The following is a 23663-nucleotide window of genomic DNA, read 5'->3' as shown; positions in this document are numbered from 1 at the left end:
GCTGGTGCACATGGTGACGCCGGTGTGGACAGTGACACCAGTCCAACATGGTGGCACTGGTGCACGTGGTGACACTGGTGTGCACGGTGACGCTGGTGCAGGTGGTGACACCGGCGCATGTGACACCAGTGCGCACGGTGACGCTGGTGCATATGGTGACGCCGGTGTGGACGGTGACGCCGGTCCAACATGGTGGCACCGGCCGCGCGTGGGTGACACCGGTGTGCACGGTGACGCCGGTGCAGGTGGTGACACTGGTGCACGGTGACACTGGTGTGCACGGTGACGCTGGTGCACATGGTGACACCGGTGTGGACGGTGACGCCGGTCCAACATGGGTGGCACCGGCGCATGTGGTGACGCCGGTGTGCATGGTGATGCCAGTGCAGGTGGTGACACTGGTGCACGGTGACACCGGTGTGCACGGTGACGCTGGTGCACATGGTGACGCCGGTGTGGACAGTGACACCAGTCCAACATGGTGGCACTGGTGCACGTGGTGACACTGGTGTGCACGGTGACGCTGGTGCAGGTGGTGACACCGGCGCATGGTGACACCAGTGCGCAACTGGTGACGCTGGTGCATATGGTGACGCCGGTGTGGACGGTGACGCCGGTCCAACATGGTGGCACCGGCGCGCGTGGTGACACCGGTGTGCACGGTGACGCCGGTGCAGGTGGTGACACTGGTGCACGGTGACACTGGTGTGCACGGTGACGCTGGTGCACATGGTGACACCGGTGTGGATGGTGACGCCGGTCCAACATGGTGGCACCGGCGCATGTGGTGACGCCGGTGTGCATGGTGATGCCGGTGCAGGTGGTGACACTGGTGCACGGTGACACCGGGTGTGCATGGTGACGCTGGTGCACATGGTGACGCCGGTGTGGACAGTGACACCAGTCCAACATGGTGGCACTGGTGCACGTGGTGACACTGGTGTGCACGGTGACGCTGGTGCAGGTGGTGACACCGGCGCATGGTGACACCAGTGCGCATGGTGACGCTGGTGCATATGGTGACGCCGGTTGTGGACGGTGACGCCGGTCCAACATGGTGGCACCGGCGCATGTGGTGACGCCGGTGTGCATGGTGATGCCGGTGCAGGTGGTGACACTGGTGCACGGTGACACCGGTGTGCACGGGGTGACGCTGGTGCACATGGTGACGCCGGTGTGGACAGTGACACCAGTCCAACATGGTGGCACTGGTGCACGTGGTGACACTGGTGTGCACGGTGACGCTGGTGCAGGTGGTGACACCGGCGCATGGTGACACAGTGCGCACGGTGACGCTGGTGCACATGGTGACACCGGTGTGGACGGTGACGCCGGTCCAACATGGTGGCACCGGCGCATGTGGTGACGCCGGTGTGCATGGTGATGCCGGTGCAGGTGGTGACACTGGTGCATGGTGACACCGGTGTGCACGTGACCGGTGCACATGGTGACGCCGGTGTGGACAGTGACACCAGTCCAACATGGTGGCACTGGTGCACGTGGTGACACCGGTGTGCATGGTGATGCCGGTGCAGGTGGTGACACTGGCGCACGGTGACACCGGTGTGCACGGTGACGCTGGTGCACGTGGTGACGCCGGTCCAACATGGTGACGCCAGTGCACGCGGTGACGCCGGTGTGCACGGTGACGCCGGTTGCAGGTGGCGACGGCTAGCGTGCACGGTAACGGCGGTGCACAAGGTGACACCGAGGCACGCGACGCCGGCGGCGCACGGTGATTCTGGTGCGCGCGGGCGACGCCGGCTCGCGCGAACCGCCGACGGGAGAGTCCGGCGGCGCGCGTGGCGCGGCCGCGTTCGCCACGGGGCACGGCCGCCCGGCGATGTCGCCGAAACCGCCGGGCTCGTCGCCGTCCCCCACGTCCCCTTGTCCCCCCCCCAGCTTCGAGGTGGAGAATGGCCCCTCGCCGGGCCGCAGCCCGCCGGACCCCCAGGCCAGCCCGGGGCTGGTGCTGCTGCCCGGCGGCCCCCCCGGCCAACGCCGCGAGTCCTTCCTCTAACCGCTCCCGACAGCGACTACGACGCTTCCCCCAAGAGCATGTCCCGAAACTCCTCCATCGCCAGCGAGGCGTGAGTACGGCCCCCCCCCCCGCCCCGCGGACCCCCCCCGTGCTCTGGGTGCCATGGGGACCCCCTGCCATCCCCCTGGGGACCCCCCCGATAGCCCCCGGGGGCTCCCTGCGTTCCCCCTGGCCACCCCCCCACCAAGGCATGCCCCTAGAGACCCCCCCTCCGTCCCCCCAGTGACCCCCCAATATCCCCCCGGGTACCCCCCCCCACCATCCCCTTGGAGACCCCCCAATACCCCTCCAGGGACCCCCCCCGGGGCTCCCCCTGTGCCACTGTGGGCCGTGTCCCCCCCCAGGGTGTGGGGGGTGCTGGAGGGGGACCCCAGGCATCCTGCCCCCCCCCCACTGACACCGTCCCCCCATTTCTCTTCCAGCCATGCCGAAGACCTGATCGTCACTCCCTTCGCCCAGGTAGGGCTGGGGGGGTCCCAGGGCGGCGGGGGGGGGGCAGGTGCAGAATTGGGCCCCCCACCCCGAAGCCCCGCTGGGGGGGCCGAAGGGGGGGGCTGGCCGCAGTGGCTCGGCGTTTGGGTGGCACCAGGGGCAAATTTGGGGTCCCTGGGGGGAGGGATCCCCTCTATGTGTCCCTGTCCCCCCTCTCTTTGTATCCCTGACCCCCCCCCCCGCCCCGTGCCCCCCCCCCAGGTGCTGGCGAGTCTCCGCAGCGTCCGCAGCAACTTTTCCATCCCTGACAAATGTCCCCACCCCCCACGGCCAGCAAGTGAGTGACCTTGACCTTGACCCTGACCTTGACCCCGACCCCGACCTTGACCCCGACCCCATGGGGGGGGTCCTGGCCAGCCCTGACTCTCCCCTCCCTGTCCCCCCCCCCCCTTCTCCCCGGCAGGCGGTCGCCCGTCGGCTCGCAGCCCCCCCCTTTGCAAGGCCACGCTCTCGGGTAAGGGGGGGGGGGTCAGGGCTGAAGGGGTTAAGGGGGGGCGGCCCCCGAGCTCGGGGGGATTTGGGGGGATTTTGGGGAAGGATTTGGGGGGATTTGAGGGGATTTGGGCGAAGCGGGGGGGGTAAAACTGGTGGTGCCCCCGTCCCACTGGGAAACTGAGGCACGGGGCCGGCAGCCCCCATCTCCCCCAGCCCTGTCCCTGGGGGGTCCCCGCAGCCCCCCTGACCCACGTCCCCCTGTCCCCCCACCGCAGGGGGGGTCCCTGCACATCCTGGGGGGGGTGCCTGCAGCCCCCCCCATCCCCGGGGGTCCCCACAGCCCCGGGGGGGGGTCCCACACCCCCCATCCCCAGGGATCCCCGCAGCCCCCATCCCCGGGGGGGTTCCTGCACCCCCCAATCCCTGGGGGTCCCCCCAGCCCCCCGACCACTGGCCCGGGGGTCTCGGGCCGCCGCTGACCCCCCCCCCGCCCCCCCCGCAGAGGAGACGTCCCAGCAGCTGGCCCGGGAGACGCTGGAGGAGCTGGACTGGTGCCTGGACCAGCTGGAGACCCTCCAGACCCACCGCGCCGTCAGCGAGATGGCCTCCAACAAGGTGGGCCCCGGCGCGGGGACGGGGACGGACCCCCAGTGACATGGGGACGGGGGTGGGGATGGGGACGGGACCCCCCAGTGACATGGGGACAGGATTGGAGACAGGGATGGGACCCCCTGTGACATGGGGACGGGGATGGGGATGGGGACGGGGATGGGGACGGGGATGGGACCCCCCAGTGACACGGGGACAGGGATAGGGACAGGGACGGACCCCCAGTGACATGGGGACAGGGGTGGGGACGGGGGACGGACCCCCCAGTGACATGGGGACAGGGGTGGGGACGGGGACGGACCCCCAGTGACATGGGGACAGGGATAGGGACAGGGACGGACCCCCCTGTGACATGGGGACCGGGATGGGGACGGGGATGGGGACGGGGACGGACCCCCCAGTGACATGGGGACAGGGGTGGGGATGGGGATGGGACCCCCCCAGTGACATGGGGACAGGGATAGGGACAGGGATGGACCCCCTGTGACATGGGGATGGGGATGGGGATGGGGATGGGGACAGGGATGGGACCCCCTGTGACATGGGGACAGGGATAGGACAGACCCCCCAGTGACATGGGGATGGGGGTGGGACCCCCCTGTGACTTGGGGACAGGGATAGGGACAGGGACGGACCCCCAGTGACATGGGGACGAGGGTGGGGACGGGGGATGGGACCCCCAGTGACATGGGGATGGGGATGGGGACAGGACCCCAGCATTACCATGGGGACAGGGACAGGCTCTGCCATGGGTTTGGGGATGGGACCCCGGCTGTGCCGCGGATTTGGGGACAGGACCCGGCTGTGCCATGGGTTTGGGGACAGGATCCCGGTTCTGCCGTGGGGACGGGGACGGGGGGCTGGTGGCAGCAGGGGGTTGGGGACAGCGTCCGGGGGCTGCGGGGGGTCCCTGGCCCTTTGGGGGCTGGCGGTGGTGCCGGTGCCAGCGGTTTGTGCCGGCGGTGTTGGCGCTGGTTGTGTCGGTGGTGCCGGTGCCAGCGGTTGCGTTTGTGGTGGCGGTGCTGGTTGTGCTGGTGGAGCCGGTGCCGGTGCCAGCGGTTGTGCCGGTGCTGGTGGTGCTGTTGTGTCGGTGGTGCCGGTGCCGGTGCCAGCGGTTGTGCCGGCAGTGTCGGTGCTGGTTGTGTCGTGGGTGCCGGTGTTGGTGCCAGCGGTTGTGCCGGTGCTGGTGGTGCTGTTTGTGTCGGTGGTGCCGGTGTTGGTGCCAGCGGTTGTGCCGGTGCTGGTGGTGCTGTTTGTGTCGGTGGTGTCGGTGCCGGTGCCAGCGGTTGTACTGGTGGTGTCAGTGCTGGTTGTGTCGGTGGTGCCGGTGCCAGCGGTTGTGCTGCTGATGCCAGCGTGGGTTGTGTTGGCGTCGGTCGTGCCGGTGGTGCCGGGTTGCCAGTGCCGGCGGTTGTGCCAGCGGTGTCGGTGCCGGTTGTGTCGGTGGCGTCGGTGTTGGTGCCAGCGGTTGTGCCGGCGGTGGTCGGTGCCGGTTGTGTCGGCGGCGTCGGTGTTGGTGCCAGCGGTTGTGCCGGTGGTTGCCGGCAGCGGCGGCGGCTGCGTCAGGGGTGTCGGTGGCACCGACGCCGGTTGTGCTGCCGGTTGTGCGGGTGGTTGGTGGCGGCGGCAGCGGCTGCGTCGGGGTGTCGGTGATGCCGGTGGCGGTGCCGGTGCCCGCGGTCGTGCCGGTGGTGCCGGTGCCAGCGGTCGTGCCGGTGCCGGTGGCGCAAGGCCCGGTGGCCATGCTTGCGGTGCGGTGGTGCCGTAGCCGGTGCTGCAGGTCTGGGTGCAGGATTGTGCCCCCCCCCGGCGTGTCCCCACGTCCCCGTGGGCCTGTCACCCCCCCCCCCGTGCCACCCGTGTCGGGTCCCCACCCCCAGCGTGGGGGGTCTGGGGGGGGGGCTCTGCCCAGTGGGGGGTGACCCTGGGGGGGGTCCCTGTCCCATGGGGGGGGCAGGGGGGGTCCCCGGCCCGTTGCGGGGGTGACCCCTGGGGGTCCTCATCCCCAGGCGGGGTCACTCGTGGGGGGTCCCCATCCCCGTGGGGGGGGTCCGGGCCCCGGTGGGGGGGACCCAGGGGTGTCGTGTCGTCCCCCCCCCACCATGGGGACCCCAACAGCCTCTCCCCCCCCCCCCTCCCCAAACGCCTGGGTCCCCCCCTGGCTCTGCGGCGGGGCCGGGGGGGGGCCGTGGGCAGGGCTGGGGGGGGCAGAAGGGGCCGGGGGGGGCCCGGGGGGGGCCGTGGGCAGGGCCGGGGGGAGGAGCGAGGCCCCGCAGCCCGGCGCAGGCGTGCGGGCCCCCCCCCGCCCGGCGCTCCGCGGCCTCCGCAGCCCAGACGGGACCCTCCGGGTGTCCCCCCCCCCGCCCCGGGCACCCCAAGGCTCCCCCGGAACCCTCCGGGACCCCCCCGAGACCCCCCCATTCCCCCCCCCCCCCCATCGCTGCGGTCCTCCGCATCCTCCCGCATCCTCCCCGCATCCCTGCCGGACACTCCCGCATCCCCCCCCCCAGCACCCCCACACCCCCCCCAGGACCCCCCCAGCGCCCCCCCCAGCCCTCTCCATCCCTCCGCCCCCTCTCCATCCTTCCCACCCCCCCCCTTCGCTGCCGCCGGGCCCCCCCCCCCGGCCCCCCACCCCCCCGATGGGCTCCGGGGGCTCCCGCTGACCCCCCCACCGCCCCGGGGGGGGGGGGTTGCAGGACCCCGGGGGAGCGGGGGGGGCTTTCAGCCTCTGGAGCAATTAGGGAGGGGGGGGGGCGATGTGAGGGACCCCCCCGGCCAGGCGCAGCGCCGGGGGGGGGGGGGGGGGTGGGCTGGCGGTGCCTCCCAACCCAGGGGGGGGGCCTGCTTTCCCCCCCCCCCCGGGTGCCACCATGCCAAGGGCCCCCCCGCGCCCCACAGCCTCCCCCGGGCCTTAAGAGGCTGCGGGTAAGGGGTGCTCGGGGAGGGGGGGGGCAGCCCCCCCCCCCCCCCCCCCCGGTAAGCAGGGACCCCCCGGTTCCTTCGGGGCGGCGGGGGGGGGCCCCAGTGCCCCCGGCCGACCCCCCCGCGGCCGGAAAATGCCCTTGGTGGATTTTTTCTGCGAGACCTGCGCCAAGCCCTGGCTGGTGGGCTGGTGGGATCAGGTAAGGGGGGGGGGGGGCACCGGGAAGGGGGGGGGGGGCACGTTTGACCTTCTCCCCCCCCCCCCCCCCAATGTCATGGTGGGACTCCTCGAGTCAGCCCTCGGGGTGTAGCCCCCCCCCTTCCCTTCCCTGCATGGTCCCCCCCCCCAGCTCGGGGGGGTGCGGGGGGGGTCTATTTGGGTGCGCATGGCTCCGTCGTGGGGGGGGGGGGGGGGTGTCTGCATTGGTGGGGGGGGGCAGCCCCCCCCCAAATTTGTGGCTTGGGGCGGGGGGGGGGGCTGCGCCAGCACGCAGAGACGGTGGTCCCGTGGGGGGGGGGGCTGGAGGATACCCCCCCCCCGCCTGGCACAGCAGGGGTTAAACCCCCCCCCCAGCAAGGACCGGGAGGGGGCGGTTGCTACGGAGACTGCGGTTGCCATGGAGATTAGGCGGAGGGTCCTGATTGGCTGATGGGGAGGGATGCGGGTGATGCTCTTCACGCCCCCCCCCCTCAATGTTGGGGGCAATTGGGGGGGGGGGCTGGGGTAAATGGGGGGGAGGAGCAGCCCCCCCCCCCGGGACAGAGGGAGGGGCGGGGCCAGCACACACCCCCCCCCGCGGGGGGGGGGCAATGGGGTCTGGGGGTTTTGGGGGGGGGGGGCAGCTCAGACACTTGGGTCCCCCCCCTCCCCGAGCGCTGGGGGGGTCCCCAGGGTAGGGGAGCCCGCAGTCTGGGGTCCCCGGGGGCGGGGGGGGGGGGACACGACACAGGTGGGGACCCCCGGCCCCGCTCAGCCTGGGGGTGCCCGGGGCGGGGGGGGGTTGGTGAAGGCCCTGTGCCCCCCCCGGCCCCGCAGCCGCTGCCGAGGGATGAGTCACCGCGGGGGGGGGGGGGGCAGCATCCGGGCCCCGCTCAAGGACAGCGAGGACTCGGGGGGCACGGGGCAGCCCCCCCTCGCTGCCACCGCACCCCCCCGGGGGGGGGACACGACCCCCCCTGGGTGCCGCCCCGGCTGGGGAGGGTCCTCGGGGCTGGGACAGCGGCTGGAAGCGCTGGCAGCTCCCAATGTGCCCCCCCAGTGCCACCAGTGTTGTCATGTCGTTCCCCCCCCCAGCGCCGCGGTGGCAGGGGGCCTGTGTGGGGCCTCTGGGCTTCCCTGGGGTGAAGCCGGCGGGAACTGTCCCCATCCCTGTCCCCGTCCCCATCCCCGTCCCCATCCGACGCCCTTGTCCCTGTCCCTGTCCCCTTCTTCTCCCCTTCTTGTCCATCTTCGCCCTTGTCCCCATCCCTGTCCCCATCGCTATCCCATCCCCATCCCCATCCCTATCCCCATCCCATCCCGTCCCTGTCCCTGTCCCCTTCTTCATCCCCTTCTTGTCAACCTTCGTCCTTGTCCCCATCCCTGTCCCCATCCGACGCCCTTGTCCCTGTCCCTGTCCCCTTCCTCATCCCCTTCTTGTCCATCTTCACCCCTGTCCCCATCCCTGTCCCCATCCCCATCTCCATCCTTGTCCCCATCCTTGTCCCCATCCCTGTCCCCATCCCATCCCTGTCCCCTTCCTCATCCCCTTCTTGCCCATCTTCACCCCGTCTCCATCCTTGTCTCCATCCCTGTCCCCATTCCCATCCCATCCCTGTCCCCATCACTGTCCCCATCCCATCCCTGTCCCTGTCCCCTTCCTCATCCCACTCTTGTCCCTGGCCCCATCCCTGTCCCCATCCCATGCCCTTGTCCCTGTCCCCTTCCTCATCCCCTTCTTGTCCATCTTCACCCTTGTCCCCATCCCTGTCCCCATCCCTGTCCCCATCCCATGCCCTTGTCCCTGTCCCCTTCCTCACCCCCTTCTTGCCCATCTTCACCCCGTCTCCATCCTTGTCCCCATCCCATCCCTGTCCCTGTCCCCTTCCTCATCCCACTCTTGTCCCCATCCCATCCCTGTCCCCTTCCTCATCCCCTTCTTACCCATCTTCACCCTTATCCCCGTCCCCATCCCTGTCCCCATTCCCATCCCATCCCTGTCCCCATCCCATGCCCTTGTCCCTGTCCCCTTCCTCATCCCATCCCTGTCCCCATCCCTGTCTCTGTCCCCTTCCTCATCCCCTTCTTGTCCATCTTCACCCCATCCCCGTCCCCATCCCTGTCCCCATCCCCATCCCATCCCTGTCCCCATCCCCGTCCCCATCCCTGTCCCCATCCCCATCCCATCCCTGTCCCCATTCCCATCCCATCCCCGTCCCCATCCCTGTCCCCATTCCCATCCCATCCCCGTCCCCGTCCCCATCCCCATCCCTGTCCCCATTCCCATCCCATCCCCGTCCCCATCCCCGTCCCCATCCCTGTCCCCATCCCATGCCCTTGTCCCCGTCCCCTTCCTCATCCCATCCTTGTCCCTGTCCCCGTCCCCATCCTGGTCCCCTGGGGCCGACGGGACGGGGGGGGCCTCTCCAGCCTGGGACCCCCCGTCCCCCCTCGGGGTGTCCCTCCCTCTCCAGGGGTCACAGCCCAAAGCCTGGGGAGGGGGGGGGTCCCAGGGCTGGGGAGGAGGGCCGGGGGGGGGTCCCCGGAGGCAGGGGGGGGGCGATGTGGGGTCTGTCCCTCACCCCCCCCCCGTGCCCCCCCCAGTTCAAGAGGATGCTGAACCGGGAGCTGACCCACCTCTCCGAGATGAGCCGCTCCGGCAACCAGGTCTCCGAGTACATCTCCAGCACCTTCCTCGGTGCCCCCGCCCCCCCGGACCCCTGCCGGACCCCCAGAACCCCCAGGGGCCTCCAGCCCCCCCCAGGGACCCCAGGGACCCCCAGGGGCCTCCACCACACCCCCAGGGACCCCCTGGGACTCCCAGGACCCCCACCAGCCCCCCAGGGACCCCCAGGACCCCAGGGACCCTCGCCAGCCCCCCAGGGACCCCCAGGACCCCCCCCAGGAGCCCCAGGGACCCCCATAGCCGGGAGCCCGGGATGACGACCCCCCCAGCAGCCTGCAGGGGCTCACCTGGCACACACAGCCCTGTGCACGCTCGTGCGCGCTTCCTCGCGCACGCATCCCTTAAACGTGCAGCCGGTGCACGTCCTGCTCACGCGTGCTCCCTTGCACGAGCATCCCTTGCACACGCATCCCATGCACGTGTATCCTTGGCTTGCACAAGCATCCCTTGTACGAGCATCTCTTGCACATCCCTTAAACATCCATCTGTTCACATGTGTCCCTTACACGTGCATCCCATGCACGTGCATGCTCACGCGTGCTCCCTTGCACGTGTATCCTTTGCACACACACATCCCACGCACGTGTATCCTTTGCGCGCGTCCCTTGCACATACATCTTTTGCACACTCATCCCACGCACGTGCATCCTTTGCGCGCGTCCCTTGCACATACATCTTTTGCACACTCATCCCACGCACGTGCATCCTTTGGACACGTCCCCTTGCACACACGTCCTTCGCGCGCACATCCCACGCGTGCGCATCCTTTGCACGCATCCCTTACACGTGCATCCCCTGCGCACGCACGTCCCTTACACCCCCCCCCACGCGTGCGTATCCCTCGCACGCACCCCTTGCACGCCCCCCCCTTCCCCACACACCCTCCCTCACACGCACCCCCCCTCCCACACCATCCCTCGCACGCACCCCCCCCCGTCCACGCTCCCTCGCACGCCGGGGCTGGGTGGGGGGGGCTCCCAGGCATGGCGTGACCGTGCCCCCCCCCGACCCGTCCCCGTGTCCCCCCCCCGCCCCCAGACAAGCAGCACGAGGTGGAGATCCCGGCCCCCGGCCCCAAGGAGCGGGAGAAGAAGCGGCGGCAGCCCCCCCCCCATGGGGCAGATCAGCGGGGTGAAGAAGTTGCCCCCCGGCTCCGGCCCCGGCGGCTCCAGCGTCCCCCGCTTCGGCGTCAAGACCGACCGCGAGGACCTGCTGGGCAAGGTGACGGGGTTCACCGGCGTGATGGGGCGGGGGGGGGATCTGGGAACAAGGGGGGGGGGGTCTGTGCCGTACCCACCGCCCCCCTGCACCCCCCCCCAGGAGCTCGACAGCCTCAACAAGTGGGGCTTGAACATCTTCCGCGTCTCCGAATACTCCAACAACCGCTCGCTCAGCTGCATCATGTACACGATATTCCAGGTACGGACCCCCCAAACCCCCCCCATCCCCACCCCAAAACCCCCCCCCCCCCCCGACACCTGGGTCCTCTGAGGGTGGGGGGGCTGACCGTCGCCCCCCCCTCTCCGGTCCCCGGCGCAGGAGCGGGAGCTGGTGAAGACCTTCAAGATCCCGGTGGAGACGTTGCTGACCTACACCTTGACCTTGGAGGACCACTACCACGCCGACGTCGCCTACCACAACAGCCTGCACGCCGCCGACGTCATGCAGTCCACCCACGTCCTGCTGGCCACCCCCGCCCTCGACGTGAGCCCCCCGACCCGTCGCGGGGTGGGGGGGACCCATCATGGGGTGGTGGGACCCATGGCGGGGTGGTGGGACCCGTAGCGGGGTGGTGGGATCCGTAGTGGGGTGGTGGGACCCATGGCGGGGTGGCGGGACCCATGGCGGGGTGGCGGGACCCGTCACGGGGTGGTGGGACCCATGGCGGGGTGGTGGGACCCATGGCAGGGTGGTGGGACCCATAGTGGGGTGGTGGGACCCATAGCGGGGTGGTGGGACCCATGGCAGGGTGTTGGGACCCATCATGGGGTGGTGGGACCCATAGCGGGGTGGTGGGACCCATAGTGGGGTGGTGGGACCCATAGCGGGGTGGTGGGACCCATAGCGGGGTGGTGGGACCCGTAGTGGGGTGGCGGGACCCATAGCGGGGTGGTGGGACCCGTAGTGGGGTGGTGGGACCCATGGCAGGGTGGTGGGACCCGTCACGGGGTGGTGGGACCCATAGCGGGGTGGTGGGACCCATGGCAGGGTGTTGGGACCCATAGCGGGGTGGTGGGACCCATAGTGGGGTGGTGGGACCCATAGTGGGGTGGTGGGACCCATAGCGGGGTGGTGGGACCCATGGCAGGGTGGTGGGACCCGTCACGGGGGTGGTGGGACCCATAGTGGGGTGGTGGGACCCATAGCGGGGTGGTGGGACCCATAGTGGGGTGGTGGGACCCATGGCAGGGTGGTGGGACCCGTCACGGGGTGGTGGGACCCATAGTGGGGTGGTGGGACCCATGGCGGGGTGGTGGGACCCGTAGTGGGGTGGTGGGACCCATGGCAGGGTGTTGGGACCCATAGCGGGGTGGTGGGACCCATAGTGGGGGTGGTGGGACCCATAGTGGGGTGGTGGGACCCATAGCGGGGTGGTGGGACCCATGGCAGGGTGGTGGGACCCGTCACGGGGTGGTGGGACCCATAGTGGGGTGGTGGGACCCATAGCGGGGTGGTGGGACCCGTAGTGGGGTGGTGGGACCCATGGCAGGGTGGTGGGACCCGTCACGGGGTGGTGGGACCCATAGTGGGGTGGTGGGGACCCATGGCGGGGTGGTGGGACCCATAGTGGGGTGGTGGGACCCATGGCGGGGTGGTGGGACCCATAGCGGGGTGGTGGGACCCATAGCGGGGTGGTGGGACCCGTAGTGGGGTGGTGGGACCATCCCCATGGCCAGCAGAGGGGTTGGGTGATGGGAGTTTGGTTTGGGGGGGGTGTGGAGGGGCTGGGGTGGTTGAGGGGGTGGATCTGGGGGTGGGGGGGGGTCTTGAGGTGCTGGGGACACCAGGTGCTGGGGTCCCCAAATGCCGGGGTCCCCAGATGTTAGGGTCCCCAGATATTGGGCTCCTGAGATGCCGGGCTCCCCAAATTCCATGGTCCCCAGACGCTGGGGTCCCCAAATGCCATGGTTCCAAGATGCCGGGGACCCCAAATGTGAGGGTCCCCAGATAATTTGGCTTCTGAGATCCTGGGGTCCCCAGATGCCAGGATCCCCAGATATTGGGGTCCCAAGATGTTGGGGTCCCCAAATTCCATGGTCCCAAGATTCTGGAGTCCCCAGATATTGGGCTCCTGAAATGCCGGGGTCCCCAGACGCCGGGGTCTCCAGATGTCGGGGTCCTGAAATATCGGGGTCCCCAAGGTGCCGGGATCCTAAACTAGTGGGGTGCTGGGATGCTGAGGTGTCGGGTCGGGGGGTCTCCGGACAGACACTGGGGTCCCCAGCGGTCAGGATCTCTGGGTGCTGGGACCCCTGAACGCCGCACTCCCGAGATCTGTGGGTCCCCAGGTTTTGGGGTCCCTCAGCCGGGAGCTGCGGGGGGGGGGGAGGATTTTGGGGTGCCGGGGCGGGTGCTGAGGGCGCCCGGTGCCGCAGGCGGTGTTCACCGACCTGGAGATCCTGGCAGCCCTCTTCGCCGCCGCCATCCACGACGTCGACCACCCCGGCGTCTCCAACCAGTTCCTCATCAACACCAGTGAGTGCGGCAACTGGGGGGGGGGGAGCGGCCCCGGGACACCCCCGGGGCAGGGGTGGGCCTCGCACACGCGTGCCGTCTCGCACACGCGTGCCGTCTCATACACACGCGCTGTGCTGCGCGTGCATGTCTCGTGTGCGTGAGCTGCCTTGCGAGCACGTCCCGTCCTGCGCGTGCGCGCCGACTCGCACGCGTGCGACGTCTTGCACTCGCGCGTCCTCTTGCACACGCGTGTCATCTTGCACGCGTGTCATCTTGCACACGCGTGTCCTCTTGCACACATGCACCATCTTGCATAAGCCCGTCGTCTTGCCCACACGTCATCTTGCACACGCAGTCTTGCGTGGACACGTCATGTTGCACACACACACTGTCTTGCCTATGCCCGTCATCTCGCACACACATGTCATCTTGCACATGCACGCTGTCTTGCACGCACGCACCATCTTGCACGCTTGCACCATCTTGCATATGCCCCTTGCCGTGCATCCACATGTCATCTTGCGCGCACGCACCATCACGCAGACATCATCTTGCACACGCGGTCTTGCATATGCCCGCTGCCTTGCACACACATCTCGCACACGTGCGCTGTTTTGCACACGCATCTCATCTCGCACAGGCGCGCTGTCTTGCATGCACACATCATCCTGCACACGCACAGTCTTGCACGTGCCCGTTGTCTTGCACGCACACCATCTCGCATGCACACCGTCTTGCACATACACCGTCTTGCATGTACCCGTCGTCTTGCACGTACCCATCGTCTTGCACACGCCTGTCGTCTTGCACACGCCTGTCATCTTGCACATGCCTGTTGTCTTGCATGTACCCGTCGTCTTGCACGTACCCATCGTCTTGCACATGCCTGTCATCTTGCACATGCCTGTTGTCTTGCACGTACCCGTCGTCTTGCACGTACCCATCGTCTTGCACACGCCTGTCGTCTTGCACACGCCTGTCATCTTGCACATGCCTGTTGTCTTGCATGTACCCGTCGTCTTGCACGTACCCATCGTCTTGCACATGCCTGTCATCTTGCACATGCCTGTTGTCTTGCACGTACCCGTCGTCTTGCACGTACCCATCGTCTTGCACACGCCTGTCGTCTTGCACACGCCTGTCATCTTGCACATGCCTGTTGTCTTGCACGTACCCGTCGTCTTGCACGTACCCATCGTCTTGCACATGCCTGTCATCTTGCACACGCCTGTTGTCTTGCACGTACCCGTCGTCTTGCACACGCCTGTCATCTTGCACATGCCTGTCATCTTGCACACGCCTGTTGTCTTGCATGTACCCGTTGTCTTGCACACGCCTGTCATCTTGCACACGCCTGTCATCTTGCACACGCCTGTCATCTTGCACATGCCTGTTGTCTTGCACGTACCCATCGTCTTGCACGCTGTCCTGCCCACGCAGATCATCTCTCCCGCCCGCAGCCTCGCCGAGCCGTGCCGCGCCGTGCCGTGCCGCGCCGTGCCGTGCCGCGCCGTGCCGTGCCGTGCCGTGCCGTGCCCACCCCGGGGTGCAGGGGGCGGGTGGGCGGGTGGGGGTCCCTCACCGCGTCCCCGTCCCCCCGTGTCCCCGTCCCCCAGACTCGGAGCTGGCGCTGATGTACAACGACGAGTCGGTGCTGGAGAACCATCACTTGGCCGTCGGCTTCAAGCTGCTGCAGGAGGAGAACTGCGACATCTTCCAGAACCTCAGCAAGCGCCAGCGCCAGACCCTCCGCAAGATGGTCATCGACATGGTAAGACACCCCCCCCCCCCAAAAAAAAACCCCCCGGGGGGGGCACACGGGCCACATCCCTTGTCCCTTGTCTTCGTCAGGTCCTGGCCACCGACATGTCGAAGCACATGAGCCTCTTGGCCGACCTCAAGACGATGGTGGAGACCAAGAAGGTGACGAGTTCCGGGGTGCTGCTGCTGGACAACTACACGGATCGCATCCAGGTCCGGGGGGGGGACACGCGCACGGAGCGGGGGGGGGTGACGCGGCGCCATCGGGGCGCCGATCTGACCCCGCGGGATTTCGGCAGGTCCTGAGGAACATGGTGCACTGCGCGGATCTGAGCAACCCGACGAAGCCGCTGGCGCTGTACCGGCAGTGGACGGAGCGCATCATGGAGGAGTTTTTCCGGCAGGGAGACAGGGAGCGGGAGCGGGGCATGGAGATCAGCCCCATGTGTGACAAACACACCGCCTCCGTCGAGAAGTCCCAGGTACGGGGGGGGGGACACGATGACACCCCGCGGGTCACCGCCGCCTGGTCCTGGGTCGCGGTCGGCTCCAGGTCGAGGCGGCGTGTGGGGACGGGGACCCTCGGTGACAACACCGTGTCCCCAGCTGGGCGTCCCATGAGGACGGGGACCCTCGGTGCCACCCCGGTGTCCCCAAGCATGAGCATCCCCTGGGGCCAGGGACCCTCGGTGCCACCCCGATGTCCCCAACTGGGCATCCCATGAGGACAGGGACCCTCGGTGCCACCCCCAGTGTCCCTGCACGGCATCCTCGGGTACCAGATGGGGATGGGGACCCTCGGTGCCCCCCCAGTGTCCCCAGTTAGGCATCCCATGAGGACGGGGACCCTCAGTGCCACCCCGATGTACCCAATTAGGCATCCCATGGGGACAGGGACCCTCGGTGCCACCCCAATGTCCCCAACTGGACATCCCCTGGGGACAGGGACCCTCGGTGCCACCCTGGTGTCCCCAGCTGGGCATCCCCTGGGGACAGGAATCCTCGGTGCCACCTCAATGTCCCTGCACGGCATCCTCAGGTACCAGATGGGGATGGGGACCCTCAGTGCCACCCCAGTGTCCCCAACTGGGCATCCCATGAGGACGGGGACCCTCGGTGCCACCCCCGGTGTCCCTGCACGGCATCCTCGGGTACCAGATGGGGACGGGGACCCTCGGTGCCACCCCAATGTCCCCAATTAGGGATCCCCTGGGGACAGGGACCCTCAGTGCCACCCCGGTGTCCCTGCACGGCATCCTCGGGTACCAGATGGGGACAGGGACCCTCAGTGCCACCCCAGTGTCCCCAGTTAGGCATCCCATGAGGACGGGGACCCTCAGTGCCACCCCGGTGTCCCCAGGCATGAGCACCCCATGGGGCCAGGGACCCTCGGTGCCACCCCAATGTCCCCAACTGGGCATCCCCTGGGGACAGGGACCCTCGGTGCCACCCTGGTGTCCCTGCACAGTGTCTTCAGGTACCAGATGGGGACAGGGACCCTCCGTGCCACCCCAGTGTCCCCAACTGGGCATCCCATGAGGACAGGGATCCTCGGTGCCACCCCAATGTCCCCAATTAGGCATCCCATGAGGACGGGGACCCTCGGTGCCACCCCTGGTGTCCCTGCATGGCATCCTCGGGTACCAGATGGGGACGGGGACCCTCGGTGCCACCCCAGTGTCCCCAACTGGGCATCCCCCGGGGACAGGGACCCTCGGTGCCACCCTGGTGTCCCCAGCTGGGCATCCCATGAGGACAGGGACCCTCGGTGCCACCCCAATGTCCCCAGCTGGGCATCCCATGAGGACAGGGACCCTCGGTGCCACCCCAATGTCCCCAACTGGACATCCCATGAGGACGGGGACCCTCGGTGCCACCCCAGTGTCCCTGCACGGCATCCTTGGGTACCAGATGGGGACGGGGACCCTTGGGGGGACCCTCGGTGCCACCCCGATGTCCCCAACTGGGCATCCCCTGGGGACAGGGACCCTCGGTGCCACCCCGACGTCCCCAAACACGAGCATCCCCTGGACCCAGCGTGTCCCTGCGCACCATCCTGGGGTACCGGCTGCGCTCAGGGACCCCCAGTGACCCCCCCGGGAGGGTGGGGGGGCTGTCACCCATCGTCACCCGCGTGTGTCCCCCCCCCCAAGGTGGGCTTCATCGACTACATCGTGCACCCGCTGTGGGAGACGTGGGCCGACCTGGTGCACCCCGGACGCGCAGGAGATCCTGGAGACGCTGGAGGAGAACCGGGACTGGTACCACAGCCGCGTCCCCCCCCACAGCCCCTCGCCCCCCCCCGCCGCCGCCTCCCCCCCCCCCCAGCACCGGTTCCAGTTCGACCTGACCTTGGAAGAGGATGAGGAAGGGCAGGAGCCCGGCGTTTATCCCCCCCCCTCGGCCTGTAACACCCCCCGGCTCGTTCATCAACCCTACGTCACCCCCCCGGAGCAGCCCCCCGGGAGACCCCCCGAGGAGGAGGAGGAGGAGGAGGAAGAGCGGAATGGACTCGGGGGGGGATACGCTGTCGGGGAGTGGTGACACCCCCCCCCCTTGTAGATTATTTGGGGAGGGGGGGGAGGTACAGGACACCCCCCCCCCTCCCAGAGCAGAACTCAGATTTATTTTATTTTAATTTTATTTTAATTTTATTTTAAAGTCGATTTTAATTTGATGGGGTTTATTTGGGGGGGGGGGGGGCAGGGGGGAGGGAAGAGGGAATTTTTATTGTATTTTTTAAAAAACTTGAAAAGACAAAAAAAGAGATAAAATGCCCCCCCCCCCCCAGGGGAGGAAAAAGGGAATACGGACAGACACCCCCCCCCCAAATAAACTGGGGGGCTCGGGGGGGCCGGCAGGGACCCCCCCCAGGTCTGTCCCCCAAAAGCCATTTATCCAGAGGGAGGATGGACCCCGAGGGGGGCAATTTGGGGGCTGGGGGGGGGGAAGATGAAGCCTGGAGGGGGGGAAGGCATGGGGGGGGCCCCCCCTAATTTGGGGTGCACATCCCCCCCCAAAGTCTTCTGCTCGTTCCCCCTTTTTGCACAGGGATCCTCCTGGGGTTGCCCCCCCCCCAAATTGCCCCCAGCCCTCCTGGGGGGGGGTGGAGCCCTCTCAATTGGGGGGGGCTCTCATGGACCCCCCCAAACCCGCTGGGGTCTGTCTGTGCAGGGTGAGGGTCCAGGCCATAATGGGGGGGGGTGTCTCCCCCCCCCAAATCCCCAATAGAGGTGAAGCAATAACAAGGTGCCCCCCCCCCAAATTCCTCTTTGAGTGAGGGGGGGGTGGGAGAGTCTGGGGGGGGGCAGACCCCCAAACAGCTTTTTTTTGGGGGGGGGTCCCCCATTTCTGAACACTGTACTGTAGCATTGGGGCTGGCGTCTCCCTTCATTTGGGGGGGGGGGCACAGCCGGGGGGGGGTGTATGTGCAATGGTGCTGGGGGGGGTGTTGGGGGGTCTCGTGGGGGATCTGACCCCCCCAAAAAGAATTTGGGGGGTTGGGGGGGGTGGGGGGGGTTAAAGGCCTGGCCTGTGCCCCCCCCCCACGACGTGGCCTTGTAGCGGCGGGATGGGGGGGTCTCTGGGGGGGTCTCGGCGGGGTGGGGGGGGGGCGTGCAGAGCTTTTATTTTTGTACGCGGTGGCGGGTCTGTACATACTGTGAATAGCGAGGCCGGGACCCCCCGGGGGGGGCCCTGGGGGAGACACCCCCCCCCAGCTCGCCAGCCCCCCCCCCTTCCCCATCCCCTGGGGGTTTCTCCTCCCCCCCCCCCCATCACCCCCCTTCTCCCTCCTCCGCCATCAGCTCGAATAAAGAGGAGAAGGGACCGAGTGTGGGGGGGTCTGTGCTGGGGGGGGGGGGGTCTGGGGGGGGCACAGAGCCTGCTGAAAGGGTCAGGCTGGGTTGGGGGGGGGCAGAGGGGAGCTCTGGGGGGGGTCCTACCGCCCCGGGGGGGGGGGAGGCATGCCCCAGGGGGGGTCCCAGGGACCAGAATCAGGCCCCAGGGGGGGGGTCTCATGGCCCCTGGGGGGGTCCCACTGCTCTGGGGGGGGTCCCCACAGCCCCGGGGGGGGGTCCCAGGGACCAGAATCAGGCCCCAGGGGGGGTCTCATGGCTCCTGGGGGGGGGGGGTCCTACAGACCAGGCCTTGGGGGGGGTCCTCACAGCCCGGGGGGGTCCCAGGGACCAGGCCCAGGCCCTGGGGGGGGTTTCACAGCCCCGGGGGGGGTCCCAAGGACGAGGCCCAGGCCATGGGGGGGGTCCCCCAGCCCCGGGGGGGGGGGGGGTCCCCCAGCCCAACCTGCCCCGACCATAGAGAGGAGCCACCCTCAAGACCTCCGAGCCGGCCAGAAGGTTTCCCCACGCCCCCTCCTCTACCGCCCCCTAGCGGCCGCCTCCAAACTCCGGCTTCCACCAAAGCCCAAGTGCGCCTGCGCGTCGGCCGGGCGGCGGGGGCGGCGCATGCGCAGAGCCGGCCCGGTTCAAACGGCGGCGCGCGCCGCACCGGTAACACCCCCCCCCCCCCCGCCGGTACCGGGAGAGCAGGTAACGGGGGGGGGGGGGAAATACCGGCCCCCATCGCCATGGGGGGGGGCTCTGTCTCTTCTCCCTCCCTGCATCTGCCCCCCAGCACCCCCCCCCCGGGGCCTGTCCGTCCCCCCCCGGGGCCTGTCACCCCCCCCGGGGCCTGTCACCCCCCCTCTGGCCTCCCTCCGCCCCAAACCGTGGCCCCTGTCACCCCCCCGAGGGCCCTGTCACTGCCCCCACCCCCCCCCCAGGTCTTCCCCCCCCCAAAATCTACCCCCCCCGATACGTCTCCACTCCCCCCCCCCAACCCAAGGCCTTTACCCCCCCCCCAGCCCCATCTCCTCTCCTTCAGCCTCGCTTCCCCCTGCCCCCCTCACCTCAGTGACACCTTCCCCACGCCCCCCCACAAATTTTGGGGTGCCAAAGCCTCTCCCCCCCCCCCCTCCCATGGCTATCCCCCCCCCCCCCAGGCCCCCACCATGCTGAGCAAGCGGATGGAGGAGCTGGAGGAGGTGAGCAAGGAGCTGCTGAAGGTTCTGCTCTCCGACTGGGCCGACAACCTCCTGCGCCGCAGCCTGGACAAACGGAGCCGGATGGACGACAAACTGCTGGCCTCGCAGGCCACGGCCGCCCAGCTCGTCAGAGGTGAGTCCCGTGTCCCCCCCCCCGTGTCATTTTTTTCCCCCCCTCGGTAAAGCCGGTGTCGCCCTGTGTCCCCAGAGCTCAGCGCGGCCGAGGAGACGGTAGCGAAGACCCTCCTGGACCGGGAGAGCGAGCTCCAACGATTGCTCCGGAGGCTGCAAGAGCTGGAAGAGGAGCTGGTTTCGGGCGCGGGAAGCCGGTGCCAGCCTGCAGGCCGGCAACAGATATCCTTTTTTGGGGGGGTGGGATTCCCATTGTCCTTTTTTTTGGGGGGGGGGGGGGGGGGGGTGGCCAGACACGCAGTCGTCTCCCCTTCACTGCCCCACCGCCCTGCGACGGGAGCTGGAGGAGCTGCGGGAGGAGAGCCGGCGGCTGGAGGAGGACACGGAGCGGGAAGAGGACACCGTGCCCACCACCGCGTGAGTGGGGGGGGGGTGGCAGGACAGGTAAAGGGGGGGACACGGACCCCAAAACACCTCTGAGCCCCCCCCACGTCCCCCGCAGGTACGTGACGCAGCTCTACTACAAGATCAGCCGCATCGATTGGGACTACGAGGCCGAGCCGGCGCAGATCAAAGGCAGTGAGTGTCCCCCCCACGTCCCCCCTCATTTCCAGCCCCCCCACCTTGTTTCCAGCCCCCCTTAACCCCCTGTTCTCCCCCCCCCCCCCCCCCCAAAGTCCACTACGGCCCCGACATCGCCCAGCCCATCGACATCGACGGCAGCCGCCATTCCCGCTGCTTCGTCAGCGATTACTTGTGGAGCCTGGTGCCGACGGCGTGGTGAACGGCACGGTGCCGGTACGGATTGGGCGACGCCAATTGCCCCCCTTCCCCCCCCGACCCCGCGGTGCTGACCCCCCCAACTTAATCACAAAAGTCTCTTTTATTCATGTAACAATGGGATTTGGAAATCATTAAAACCAGTCAATCGGCTGCCGGGCTGGAAGGTGGGTGCGAATCCGGCTGCCCCCCCCCCCTCCTCCCCAAAACCGGGAGGGGGGGGAATTTGGGGGTGCCACGGCCCCCCCCCGTGAGCTGTCCTTGTGGCCAAGTGAGGCGCAGGGGCGGCAACATCCCGGCCCCCCCCCCCGCCACGCGTTTACCCGCCGCCGTGGGGAAAAGGAGAAGGGGAGGACCGGGGGTAAAAAAAACCGCAGCCCCATCGGCTGCGCCGCGGCCGGTTTTTTCCCCCCACCCCGACCCCCCCACCCCACCCCTCCACGGCGGCGCCGGGGTTAGCACGGACACTCGGTTCGGTCGGTTTGTTTTCGGCACGGCTCCATGGTGATGGCCACCCCCACCCCGCTGCGTCCCGACGTCATCCGCGTCACCTCCGTCCAGGCGTCGGCGACCGGGTCGTAACATTCCACCGAATCCAAGAACGTGTGGCCGTCGTAGCCCCCTGCGGAAAAGGGAACCGTTTCGGTTTCTCCCCCCCCCCACCAACGGCAAAGATGGGGTGGGGTGGACACCCGCCCTGGTCTCCGACACCTACCCAAGACGTAGATCTTGCCCTGGTAGACGGTGACGCCGAGGGCGCTGCGCCGGTACCGCATGGGTGCCACGAAGGTCCAGGTGTCCGTCTCCACCTCGTAACGCTCGGTGCTGTTGAGCTGGTCCGTCCCGTCGTAGCCCCCCATGGCGTAAATGCAATTATTGAGGGCGCAGACCCCTGCGGGGGCGAGGGGGGGAAAACGGAGCTGGTCAGATCCCCCTAATCCCCCTCCCGAGGACCCCAAAATGTCCACGTGCGTGTGTCCCCCCCCCGCCTCACCGGCGCCGCTGCGGATGGTGGCCATGGGGGCGATGGCTCTCCAGGCGTCCCGCTCGGGGTGGTAGCACTCGGCGGAGCTGAGGCGGGCGCTGCCGTCGAACCCCCCCACGGCGTAAAGGAGACGGTTGAGAACCGCCACCCCCCACCCCGATCCGGCGCGTCAGCATGGGGGCCACCAGCTGCCACTCGTCCCTCTCCGGCTCGTACCTGGGGGGGGGGACAACACACACACAGCAGGGTCTGAGCACTGCGGGGGGGGCGGTCCCGGCACCCATGGGGGGGCGCAGGGCCCGATAAGACCCCTAAGGACCCCCTGCGGGGCTGGGTTTGTGTTATCTGCGCCCCCCCAGGGGTAAATAACGTGTTTTATTGTCAGCCCTGGGGCAGATTTGTGCCCCCCCCCACCCGGGGCAGTCCTGGGCTTCTCTTATTGGCTCTGGGGCAGATCTGTGCCCCCCCCCCCAGGGCAGAGCAGTGTGTTATTACACTCTGTGGCCCCCCCAGGGCAGAGCAGTGTGGTTATTACACTCTGTGCCCCCCTCCAGGGCAGAGCAGTGTGTTATTACACTCTGTGGCCCCCCCCCCAGGGCAGAGCAGTGTGTTATTACACTCTGTGCCCCCCTCCAGGGCAGAGCAGTGTGTTATTACACTCTGTGGCCCCCCCCCAGGGCAGAGCAGTGTGTTATTACACTCTGTGGCCCCCCCCCAGGGCAGAGCAGTGTGTTATTACACTCTGTGCCCCCCTCCAGGCAGATCTGTGCCCCCCAGGGCAGATCAGGGTTTGTGTTCTCAGCCCCAGGGGCAGATTTGGCCCCCCCCCAGGGGCAGATCTGGCCCCCCAAAGCAGACATGGGCTCATGTTATCAGCCCCGGGGGCAGATTTGGGCTCTCCAGGGGCAGATCTGGGCCCCCCCCGGGCCAGCCTGCCCCCCCCCGGGCAGATCAGGCCTTGTGTTACCAGCCCCGGGGGCAGATTTGGGCCCCCCCAGGGGCAGATTTGCCCCCCCAGGGGCAGATCAGGCCTCGTGTTACCAGCCCCAGGGGCAGATCTGGCCCCCCAAAGCAGGCATGGGCTTGTGTTACCAGCCCCAGGGGCAGATTTGGGCCCCCCCCCAGGCAGCTTTGCCCCCCCCAAGGGCAGCCCAGTGCTTGTGTTCTCACCCCGATCCACCTCCAGCCCCTTCTCCCCCCCCCCCCCCGCCGCCGCAGCCCCCTTACCTCTCCACGCTGCTATGATGGATGCATCCGTGCGACCCCCCCACGGCGTAAATCATGCCGTCGATGACCCCCACCCCGATGCGATTGCGGGGGACGCTCATGGGGGCGCAGGGGGACCACTGGTCGGTCATGGGGTTATAACAATCGATGGCGGCCGAGTCCGTGTTTCCCGTCGGGGGAATTGTTCCGTCCCCCCACGGCGTAAAAAAAGCCCCCCCACCACGCAACCCCCCAAACCGCTCCGAGGAACCTGAAGGTCGGCTAAACGGATCCACGACCCGTCCCGGGGGTTGTAAGCTTCCAAATAACTCAAAGACTGACGATAATATCGCCGGCCGTGTAAATGAGCTGCCCCACTTTGGGGGTACGGCAGGGTAAGACCTGGGTGGGTTTATGAAGGGTCAGATCCTGAAAGATTTGCGCCAGGTAATCCTTGGACCGGGAATCGGAGCGGAGGATTTCGCATTTCTGGAGCTGCATCTGGAGGAAATGCGGGGTGAGGGAATGGCAGCGGACGGCGCGGAGCAGAGCCTGGACGTAGAGGCGGCGGTTGGGACAGTCGTGTTTCACCCAGTTGATGCAGGCGTGGAAAACCTCCGACTCGCAGCGGACGTTCAGCTCGTCCCGGCTGATCAGGGTCACCAGCTGGCAGTGCGAGAGGTTGAAGAATTC

General features: G+C 68.4%; 3 protein-coding genes across 3 annotated transcripts in view; 2 read left to right on the top strand and 1 right to left on the bottom strand.

Moving 5' to 3' along the window:
- The window catches only part of LOC128138318 (cAMP-specific 3',5'-cyclic phosphodiesterase 4C-like), a 30777-nt gene extending 13125 nt beyond the window's left edge, over nucleotides 1–17652 (top strand). The window contains 17 exon segments of the mRNA XM_052779616.1: nucleotides 1903–2014; nucleotides 2017–2090; nucleotides 2464–2500; nucleotides 2735–2810; nucleotides 2937–2987; nucleotides 3471–3583; nucleotides 9306–9399; nucleotides 10426–10495; nucleotides 10497–10608; nucleotides 10708–10806; nucleotides 10927–11091; nucleotides 12984–13083; nucleotides 14682–14836; nucleotides 14917–15039; nucleotides 15126–15308; nucleotides 16980–17039; nucleotides 17041–17652. Coding sequence (XP_052635576.1) covers nucleotides 1903–2014; nucleotides 2017–2090; nucleotides 2464–2500; nucleotides 2735–2810; nucleotides 2937–2987; nucleotides 3471–3583; nucleotides 9306–9399; nucleotides 10426–10495; nucleotides 10497–10608; nucleotides 10708–10806; nucleotides 10927–11091; nucleotides 12984–13083; nucleotides 14682–14836; nucleotides 14917–15039; nucleotides 15126–15308; nucleotides 16980–17039; nucleotides 17041–17370 — 1954 coding nt within the window. The 3' untranslated portion in view covers nucleotides 17371–17652.
- Nucleotides 17653–19168: 1516 nt separating this feature from the next.
- Nucleotides 19169–20925, top strand: SPC24 (SPC24 component of NDC80 kinetochore complex). Its single transcript, XM_052779621.1, has 6 exons — nucleotides 19169–19373; nucleotides 19826–20000; nucleotides 20076–20221; nucleotides 20324–20424; nucleotides 20502–20578; nucleotides 20677–20925. The coding sequence occupies exons 1-6, from the start codon at nucleotides 19290–19292 to the stop codon at nucleotides 20781–20783; spliced, it is 690 nt and encodes a 229-aa protein (XP_052635581.1). The 5' UTR covers nucleotides 19169–19289; the 3' UTR covers nucleotides 20784–20925.
- Nucleotides 20926–21199: 274 nt separating this feature from the next.
- Nucleotides 21200–23657, bottom strand: KEAP1 (kelch like ECH associated protein 1; the record flags this gene model as incomplete). Its single annotated transcript, XM_052779618.1, is given in 8 exon segments — nucleotides 21200–21401; nucleotides 21495–21671; nucleotides 21774–21915; nucleotides 21917–21980; nucleotides 22992–23161; nucleotides 23163–23198; nucleotides 23200–23321; nucleotides 23324–23657. Coding segments are annotated over 8 exon segments (1212 nt in total), but the record flags the coding sequence as incomplete, so codon positions are not given.
- Between the last annotated feature and the right edge of the window lie 6 nt (nucleotides 23658–23663).

Source organism: Harpia harpyja, unplaced genomic scaffold (assembly GCF_026419915.1).
Source record: "Harpia harpyja isolate bHarHar1 unplaced genomic scaffold, bHarHar1 primary haplotype scaffold_386, whole genome shotgun sequence".
Lineage (NCBI taxonomy): Eukaryota > Metazoa > Chordata > Aves > Accipitriformes > Accipitridae > Harpia > Harpia harpyja.
This window is presented reverse-complemented; position numbering and strand designations above follow the sequence as displayed.